The sequence below is a fragment of the Egretta garzetta genome, unplaced genomic scaffold (genome assembly GCF_000687185.1).
Source record: "Egretta garzetta isolate BGI_Z169 unplaced genomic scaffold, ASM68718v1 scaffold163, whole genome shotgun sequence".
Lineage (NCBI taxonomy): Eukaryota > Metazoa > Chordata > Aves > Pelecaniformes > Ardeidae > Egretta > Egretta garzetta.
The window spans coordinates 7,770,393-7,780,575 of record NW_009259308.1 but is presented as its reverse complement, the minus strand read 5'-3'; the positions used below and the strand labels follow the sequence as shown (position 1 = coordinate 7,780,575).

The 10,183-nt window shown below is 39.1% G+C and overlaps 1 protein-coding gene across 1 annotated transcript in view; it reads right to left on the bottom strand.

Moving 5' to 3' along the window:
* Positions 1 to 407: 407 nt before the first annotated feature.
* The window catches only part of USP24 (ubiquitin specific peptidase 24), a 63,933-nt gene continuing 54,157 nt past the window's right edge, over positions 408 to 10,183 (bottom strand). Inside the window, exons 57-67 of the mRNA XM_009636245.2 lie at positions 9,525 to 9,617; positions 9,088 to 9,190; positions 8,081 to 8,202; positions 7,436 to 7,549; positions 7,106 to 7,171; positions 6,741 to 6,807; positions 3,737 to 3,815; positions 3,058 to 3,133; positions 1,870 to 1,956; positions 1,418 to 1,528; positions 408 to 1,249 (exon numbers count right to left, since the gene is read on the bottom strand). Of these exons, the coding sequence (XP_009634540.2) occupies positions 1,187 to 1,249; positions 1,418 to 1,528; positions 1,870 to 1,956; positions 3,058 to 3,133; positions 3,737 to 3,815; positions 6,741 to 6,807; positions 7,106 to 7,171; positions 7,436 to 7,549; positions 8,081 to 8,202; positions 9,088 to 9,190; positions 9,525 to 9,617 (981 nt within the window). The 3' untranslated portion in view covers positions 408 to 1,186. The remainder of the gene's footprint in view (positions 1,250 to 1,417; positions 1,529 to 1,869; positions 1,957 to 3,057; positions 3,134 to 3,736; positions 3,816 to 6,740; positions 6,808 to 7,105; positions 7,172 to 7,435; positions 7,550 to 8,080; positions 8,203 to 9,087; positions 9,191 to 9,524; positions 9,618 to 10,183) is intronic.

Sequence of the window (10,183 nt, the reverse complement as noted above, 5' to 3'; positions counted from 1 at the left end):
CCCAGAGACAGAAATCACTGAAATGCACTTGACGTGGAAAACAAAACTGTGCTCAAATCATCCCAACTGGTTTCCAGTTGTTTATGAGCAAATCAAAAGAGCTGTGATATTTTAAACGTTGCCTGGTCAAGTGAAAATACAAACAAAGCCAAATCATTCTTTCCCCGTGTTAAAATTGCTATAAAATCCGCACAAGTGTCCCAAACTCACTCAAGGAATTATTCATCATATACAACCAATACCAACTTTCTCAGTAATTTCAAAGCATAAGCAAGTGATTGCAGATCACATGATTGAGACTACCTTTTATTCAATATGTCTCCAAAGGTAAAAAAAAATTTAATGAGTAAAACTGCAACAGAATTCCATCTTAAAGTGCTTTTTTCTTTTCAAAAACTACTCATTAATTTTTTTTTTTAAATTCACCAGCATCTAATAAACACTTGCATACCTAGAGAACAAAGCTTTTCTTTTATTGACCTTCCCAATTGTTGGGTTTTGGAAGGGTACCAGGAAAGACGACTCATTCCAGAGCTCCTTGACCAAACCATTCTGTAAGGAATCACTCTCCTCACAGAGCAATCTTACTGATCCTTCTCATAAAGAGCTTTACAAGTTATCAGGGAGACATATTAAATACAGAAGTCCTTATGTAAACCCATTCTTTAACTAATATTTTACAATGAAATGTAAGTCATCACACATCTTTACAGAAATTTGAATATTCCTATTCAATATTATCGGAAAGATTAAAAATTTGCCCTCCATACATAAGGGCAGTCTTGTTTTTTTTTTTTCCTGTATAAAAACCAAAAGAACTTTTTTGCAGCATCACAGAAAAGCAACAGTTTTACATTCACTCATTTAAAGTTCACATAAAAATTCAACCACTAGCGTTTGTGTATTTGATAAAATCTTCTTGACAAACTGGTTTTGGTGTCTGGACTGTCATAAGCTACTGCGGGTGAAGATGCAGTTTTCTAGAGCATTTCTTGATCTGAAGCCTTCGTGGCTAAAAAATGCTTTTAGCTTTCAGGGAAACAGCCTCCTCCAGCATTGCCTCCGATCCTATAAAGCCACTTCTCTTCCAGACTCTTTTAACGGCATAAGCAACAGGACTCCAGTTTCAGTAGGTATCAGGCATTTAATGTTTCAGTTGATCTGTTTTTATGTTCGTAGGTATCCTCTATGGGTCAACATCATCAAGGTCACTTTTAGGCTCACCAATCATCATAGGAGACTCTGAGCCCTTTCAATACACACAAGGGATGGGGAGAGAAAGATACGGCACATTATTTTTGTAAGGCGCACAATTATTGTGTCTACATTCAGAGATGGTTCTGACTCAAGCCCCAGGAACAAGCTGTCTAACAGAGCAATGCAACAGAAGGCAAACATGCCCGTATTTTATTGTTACCTGCTGCAGATGTCTCTCTCCGTTCTCGTTGGCTGGACTACTTTCTGACCCGTTACTGCTTCCAGACTGATCTTTCTCATTCAGCAAGGCTGTGGCATAGGCTAGTGTGTCCTGAGTTGGAAAGAGTCCAAGAGAGTGACAGGGGCCATGGTGATACCTTCATCTCATAATCATTAGGGGTTTTTTTTGTTTTTTTGTTTTGTTTTTTTTTTTTTTTTAAAGTTGATTCTGAAACAATATAGCTGTTGTAATGAGACAGTTGAGTCACTGTATTGACTAATATAATGTAAGGGTTAGTTTTTTCAGTAACATCCACAGGGTCTGGCCTTCTAAAGGAAGAATAGTCATAAGTGCGCTGGAATATGCTAAAGTTGTCAAATGCAAAGATACTAACTGAAAAGCAAAAAAGGAAATAATACAAGTTTAACATCATCTCCAACTGTGACACATACCTGTGCTGAAATAGTGCGCTGGAAGGTTTTTGCAGTTGATGTTTCATTCGATACGTTACTCTGTGGAGCCCAATAATGTTCAGACATCTGCATAAAAAGCCAAGAAAGCTATGAAACTGCCATACGAGTTCTACATGTGTAAAGCCTCATCCACTTGTGATGGTAAGTGAACTAACAAGTCTGGAACAAGCTTCCTGAATCCTGTGGCAATGACCTGAGGATCTGGGGCATAGACAAGCATGCACTTTTAATGCAGCCAGAACAATCAGAAAGATTATTGTTCCTCAGCTGAAAATTAGCAACCAACTCCCTTTATTTGGTAACTGTGCAAGTTACTGGATGCCAGCTGAAGAGTGGTGGATTCAGGGTTTACAGGAGCCAGTACAAAGCAAAAACAGGTACATCAGGACTACCCAGATCTGTCACGTTCACTGTGTTTCAAAAGAATGGCAACAAGTTGTGCCAGCTGCACTGCAAGCATCCCACTAATTCTGCTTCCAGTATTCACTATGGTGCTAATTTATGCATCTGACATCTGCCTGGCAGCAGCTGTCAGGACAGAAATGCAGCCTGGAGTTGGGATACTATTGTGTGGTACATGCAGTGCTGCGAGACCAAGCATTGCCCTGCTTGAATGTAGGCAATCCTGGGCCAATTCTGCTGAGCTTTAAGTTTCCAAAGTGTCCTCACGTATTTATTAAAGATGTGTTGGCCAACTACGTTAAGTTTAGAGGGAAGAACAAAAAATACATGTGTGGGAGGAAAAAGCTGTATCTGTCAACAGCTATGTTTTGTGCAAAGCTGCAGTTATTCTGTAAGGAATCCACTCATTTACACATTCCCTTGCATCAACATGCAGGCAATGGAAAACTGTTTTTTTTTTTTAGAAAAGTGAAACCTTCTAATATGAATATAGTGGCACTGAAAGCTTCCCACATGGCAAGGATAAGCACTATGACCATTCACACTTGGTTTTATTCACTGTACACACATCTACGGCTGAAATGTGTGGGGGCCCACTTCTTGCATGCATGAGATTTAGCTGCATCCAAATTGCCCTCGTAAAAAATGAAGTAACTTGTATTTTGTCTTAAGAGTTATCTCAAAGAGCCATATAGAGGATCGAGATTTCATAATTCTCACTGTAAACAAAGTGGGAGTCTTTCTGTAAAGTTACAGCCAAATTACCTTTTTCTGTAGCCACTGCACAGCCCAACTCCAGTGGTGGGAATTCTCCTTGAAATAATCTTTTGCAGTAGAGCACCTTGGAAATTGAAATTATATTTATTAGTCACGAACAAGGCATTCTAGCAAACTTAAAAAAAAATAATCCAAAGACTTCTCTTTCTTTGTGCTGCTGCCCTCTGTATGCACTCTTATCACTGCAAACTCTGACCTAGACTGTACAGCCCTGTAATTAACTGAATTAGCAAGAGCAATAGTGTCTAGCGAAGTTTACATGAAGTAGTCTACTACATAGATTCATGTATTTCAGAACTATGCTTTATTGGGACATATGCCAATTTCCAAACAAAGAGAATGTAGGAATCATAATATTTCAAAAATCTGGGACAGCTTCCTTATGTTTATCTTGGTCATAATCCTTGGCTCCTGCTCTACAGAATGTAGCTGACCTTTGCCTTTATAAACAGCAATTATCGGTTGTTATACAAGAAATCCATCTCAGTTACCAATCAGTAAAGATTTCACTTCATACTGACACATGTACTATCAAAGACCTTTGAGCACCGCTTATATCACAGTAAAAAAAGATAAAGCTGATCAAAACTAAAAAGAACAGCAGCCTTAACAGTCATGAGGGGCCTAAGGTAGAGATGAGGTTAAATTTGAAACCCATATTACTCACTTCTGAGCCAAAGTAACAAGGAACTTGACACACTGGTAACAACGGCTACTGTCCACATGGTTGCTGTGGTGCATCAAGGCTGTGGGGAGAAACACATGGATTAAAAAACACAATTCAGATTTCTGTGTACCAGCCAGTCCAAAAACTAACAAAGATGAAGGTAAAATTTTAACTTCGGTGGTGAAAAGTTATTTCTACAGATTTTAGCATGAGTATGTGTTAAACACACTACTGTATTGCTGGCAGTTTTGAGTACTTCCACAACTCTATGGGATTAAAAACAGATCAAAGTGAAAATACAGTAATTCTTTCAAATGCGGTACCTGAATTTTAAACAGTCCTCTCCTAATGCAGTTATTCTTCCCCTATAATCCAGTTTATGTTAGATAATTGCTATGGTTACATCTATCTGAAGGAAAAAAAAATGTTTGAAATCCCCATAAATGGACCAGATCACCAGCTTCCACCTGGATCAAAACTTGCAAAGCTAGAAGAATGTTTAAAGCTTCTTCACATAAACAAGCAAAACAAAACTGGGCAAAACCCCAGGCCATTCCTACCCAGAAGTTTTCTATACCATGAATTCCTACGTCTTAACAAAATTTTTTGACTGAGGAGAAGCACAAAGATTTCCACAGAGCTGCCACAATCAGATTTGTTACTCAAAAGTTGCTCTGTCCATAGGAGCCAGCAAAGAACATCGTAGTGAAACCTCTAAAGTAGGCAAACAATTGCTAGGGAACTGCAAATTGTCAATTTTTCTACTGTGAAAGCACAGCAGATGATTAAAATTACAGCACTGGTGTACTGCAAATTATACACAAACACCCTCTTCAGGCCCGTAGAAAACTTTTTTTTGCTAATTTCCTTTCTTGGAGTAAAACCTGCCAATGTGACTGATAGGTCACAGTCCACATGCAGTGAGACTGAATGCTCTTCAGTGCTGTTGCAAGGAAACTCCAAGGTAAAACTACAACTTTCACTCTCGAAACTCACAGCAGTTCTTGTAAAATATGTATGATTTAGTAACATTACACAAAAAGCCTTCAACATAAAAATCCAATTGAATAATTGCATCTCTCCTCTGTAGAGGAAAAAAGGTCATGTATTACCCAAATTACAGAAAAGAATTGGTCCAAGGGGGACCAATTTACCCAGAAATAAAATAACAACTTAGCTATACCTGACACTGCTGCATCTTATCTTTTCTTCTATCAGTCATACATGGAAACTACTAAGCAGAAGAGCACTGAAGTACAAGAGAAATAAAGAACAAAGCTGAATATTCCTTCTCACTAAAACAGAATCCAAAATAACTTAAGGTGAAAGCCACAATCTGAAGCAGCTCCTTATCCAAACAGCTATGAAAGAGATGCTCAAGCTGCGCTAACTCATCAGAGGCGCTCTTAGAGCAACATGTGGCTACCCCACATTTCTCTTGCGCACAAAGCTTCTTCTGATGGATAGGAAGTAAGTGCTCATCACTTCTGGGACTTTTCTGTTGCTTTCAAATGCTTTAACTTCAGCAAAGTTTCCGTATCAGATGGAGAGACAACACTTTGCATGAGCAGCAACAAAAGGCAGCCACCTGTCAGATTATGAGGCTATCCTGCCATTAGTATTAGCATCCTTCCACGCTGAGCCAGTTTCTTTTCATGGTAATTAGGATGCTGACAAAACAAAAAGATTGGCAATTTCTTCAGATACATAGGAGATAAAAATTATTTTTTACAATTAAAGGATTCACAGAGCTACCCTGTTACATTATAGAATCATAGAATCGATTAGGTTGGAAGAGACCTCCAAGATCATCAAGTCCAATCGTTACCCTGGCACTGCCAATTCCACTACTAAACCATGTCCCCAAGCCCCACATCTATACATCTTCTAAATACCTTCAGGGATATGGACTCAACCACTTCCCTGGGCAGCCTGTTCCAGTGCTTGACAACACTGTTAGTGAAGAAATGTTTCCTAATATCCAAACCAAACCTCCCCTGGCACAACTTGAGGCCATTTCCTCTTGTCCCATCACTTGTTACTCAGGAAAAGAGACCGACACCCACCTGGCTACACCCTCCTTTCAGGCAGTTGTAGAGAGCAACAAGGCTTCCCCCTCAGCCTCCTCTTCTCCAGGCTAAACAACCCCCGTTCCCTCAGCTGCTCCCCATCAGCCTTGTGCTCCAGACCCTTCACCAGCTTTGTTGCCCTTCTCTGGACACACTCCAGCACCTCAATATCCTTCCTGTAGTGAGGGGCCCAAAACTGAACACAATGTTCAAGGTGTGGCCTCACCAGTGCCACACACAGGGGGATGATCACTTCCCTGCTCCTGCTGGCCATGCTATTTCAGATACAAGCTATGATGCTGTTGAGCACCTTGGCCACCTGGGCACACTGCTGGCTCACATTCAGGCAGCTGTTGACCAATACCCCCAGGTCCTTTTCCATCAGGCAGCTTTCCAGGCATTCTTCCCCAAGCCTGCAGCATTACATGGCGTTGTTGCAACCCAAGTGCAGGACTCAACACTTAGCTTTGTTGAACCTCAGCCCATCGATCCAGCCTGTCCAGGTCCCTCTGTAAAGCTTTCAAATGTTAATCTAAGGTACTTCCCCCCCCCCCCATTATGTATACACCCTGATCCGCTTCTTATTTCAAAAAGTTATCCCTCTTGCCAACCTCTTGGTTGAGGTTCCTTAATGTCACTTTTTAAGTATGTAAGTACTACTCTTCTCTGGGTTAATGGACTGCTGCTGTTGGAAATAATTAACTTTTCCCACTTAAATTCCTTTCCCATTTGCCATTACTATAATATTCTAATGCTTATTTTGGATTTTCTTGGAGCATTTTGTGGTGTGGTAGTAGCTAAATCATATAGTGTCTGAGTTGTTTTTCCTGAGAAATAAAACAGTTTAGAAGGTTTAGAAACTAGGAGATCGTATGAACCATCATCAACGTAAGGGTCAGTAGGAGACAGGAGCGTTCACCCACTGGCTTACTTGCCTATTAATCCATTTTCAGTTTCAAAGGCAAATTTGATGCGCTCTACTTGTAATGGGTCTTCAATAACCTGTGAGGAAAGAAGATCAATAGAAGTAAGTTGTGTGTGATACATGTACCTATTCTATGAAATGCTTTTAACTACCTCAGCATGAAAAACAAATAAAACTTGTGAAGTTTCACGTATCACCGGTTTATCAAGACAGCAATTTAAAAAAGTAATAAAAACTCCAAACTGAAGGAGTAAAAGATATGTGGATGTTGAAATTACCAATGCAGTCCTGATTTTTTTTCATTATGCATTGATTAAAAAAAAAAAAAACACCAAAAAAAATTCTATCCTGTACAAGTTTTTACCCTTCACCTACCAGTATCTCATGAAGTAACTGGAATATGTTTTTCAGTTCATGAGGCGGAGCAGTTTCCAGCTGAGTCTGCATGTAAGAAATATGAAGCTACTTAGATAGTAAAATATGTGGATGATGCAAAGAATTACAAGACAGCTTTACAGATTTTTGAAAATTTGTTTTAAACAGTAAAAGTTAAAAAAACCCCCTCCAAACCCCAACCTCCTCCCCCAAATCCAAACTGGACTGATTGCTCTGCAGATCCCAGTGCCATTATAATCCATAAGACACAGTATGACCAAAGCCTAGAAGAATACTTATGCAAAATGCTTATCCTGACTATCTCCATACCTTGATGAAGTGTAGCACAGTAAAAGAAAAGCGCTCATTACAAAAGCAGCAGTAGACCACCATCTCAATGAGAACCGACAGAGATCCAGTGAGCTCTCGTAATGCATACATTACCTAATGGAACAGAGCAAACAGTTTCAGACACAGCCATACAGTTATTTCTAAGAGATGGATCAAGTTTATAATAGAATGTTAGTCTTTTCCAGGAAGGATGCAGTTGTTTTTCTCCCAGTACCTGCATGGTCCAGTGAGCTGAAGCCCTGCCCTCATAGCACTCCAATTCAGCTCCTGCCGCCCACCTCCAAGAGTCTAGTTAAGCATGATCCATTAAGTGAGAGCAATTCAGACTAGGACCTCCAGCTGACATATGGTAACTGACTGCATGGACACTTGCAAAATGTGTTCAGCTGTCTTTGCTAGCTTCGTAAACTCTCCAACTAGACCTCTAAGTTTAGGGATATGCTGGAAAATAATAAGGTGTCAAGAAGAAACTAAAGGTGCCTTCTCATTTAGGCTCAAAATGATAACCACAAACTCCTCAGCTGTCTGCTTTTCAATATTCAGTGTTTTTCATGTAAGGACATTTCAAAGAACTAACATCAGATCAGCTTTTAGATTCAAGCAGGGCAGATTTAGAACAGATACCTCCATTAAATAAGGTTTTCCCTCAGACAGGAATAACAAGGCTTCCACTTCTTCATGGAGCATCAAAAGCGGACCTGAAGCAGTGATGCTTAGAGGTGGACGCTGCTTAAAGAGACCAGGAGCTGTAACAGCAAATACAAAAACAATCCACTAAAATTAGATTGTTTTACACACCTTGAAGACACTGCTGCTCATTTGGCACCATGTAATCTCCAGTGACATTCATCTCAACTAGCTTATAGCTCATATGGTACCACTCCAAGTGGTACCATTTGCACACTAAAGCGTCATTTACTTTAGTGACAACATAGGCAAATGAACAGCAAGAAGGCCAGAGCAAAACGTTCGTATTTAGTATCAGTACTTTGAGCTTTAGTTTCACTTCCAATCACTGTTGCATATTTGTCATATTCAGAATGTTTATCATCCTTCTTTTACTTTATGATTTTTGACCACCTCCAACTCCAGAAACTTTTAACCCTAGACAGAAATGAAGTTATTATTTAAAAAGACAGCTTTAAATTCCTCTTTCGGGAAACTGAAGATCTCAACTTATTCCTTGATTATCATTATTTGGATATCTAAGTCTCTTGTAAGAAATACCTAGGAAAGTACTTAATTGCTTGTTATTCAGTAGCTCAGTCTAAACACTCCCCTTCAAATTAGCAAAAGGCATAACAAATCTAAGCAAAATACAGCCTGTCCCAGACAACAATGACACAGCTTGATTCACTCGCATGAGGAAAGACCTTTTAGGCATATGGGGGAGGGTGAAAGGCACAATAACGTTAATAACAAGATTCCCTCCCACCCCGAGTGCCTGTAATACTATCTGTTTGCCACAGACTCTCAGTACATTTAAAGCAAAATAAAAAGCAATCAAACATATGCTAACAATTACTGCCTTAAATTAAAAGTGATTGTATTTTCCCTCACTGATATTAAGTTACTCCCAGTAACAGTAACTGGAATGCAAAATCATCACAAGGCAAAAACTCAATTCTTACCAACATTTCTTTGTGAGGAGACATCAGAGTGCAAAACAAGTAGTGCTACAGTATTATGAAGATATCCAAACTCACGTGCTTGTGCTGAACTCCACCTGCGATTCTGCTTGAGCCAAATGAGAGATTTAATTAACTTTTGATTGGTTGATTTAGGCAACTTCTGCTAAGTCAAAACAAAGCAATGCCCTTAACAGCCCATCACCATACTTTGAAGTTGGTGAAAATGTTGCTAGTATCAAACCCGTGACACCCAATTCTGCCAAAACAGCTATTTTCCAACTACACATAGGTAGACTAAGACTTGCATGAAGTTTACAGACTAATCCAAGGATTAGTCTATTTTACCACATGAAAAGTATTTATCCATAATTTAAGCATCATAAAAACATGGGGATGGACAAAATACAACACAAAAACACATGCTACGTAAGCTTTACCTGATTACTCTGCCGGTTGGGGCCAAGAAGAAAGTTGATCATGTGTCTCAAAGCAGAGTGTCTGAGAAGAAGACTGCTAGCCCTTATACCCTGCTGTTTAGACAACAATAAGAAGTTATGTTCTTGTGCAGGCAAAGAGTTAATGCTCTAGGTAAAAAAAGTAAAATTAATAGGCTAAACACTGCATTTTCTACTCTGAAAAAGTCACACAGATCAATAAGGTACACCTCTAAAAAGCTGTCTCATTATATAGAGCGCATTACATAAACCAGGCCAGAATCAGCATAAGCAAAATAAGTGTAATGTAAAAAAAAAAAAAAAAAAAAAAAAAAAAAAAAAAAGAAAAAAGAATAGGGCAATAGAGAGAAACCATACTGGGGTGAACAGTGCAGTCCAGTCAGTTATTCTGCTTCCTATAGGACAAAAATCCTGATTTTTTTTTTTTTTTTAAATTGAGAACAGCAAAGAACAACCCCCCAAAACAGAAACCCAGAATTCAGACTCTAGAAAGGACATCTTAAATTCATATACTTTGCTGGTATATTTTTGCACGATTTTATCCTAATCCAGTGTTCAAAGGCATTTACTTTTCAAAAAAAGAAAAAAGGAATACTCTAATAAAAGTTCTGGAAGAGTTTCACTGTGCTGCTTAAACCTTC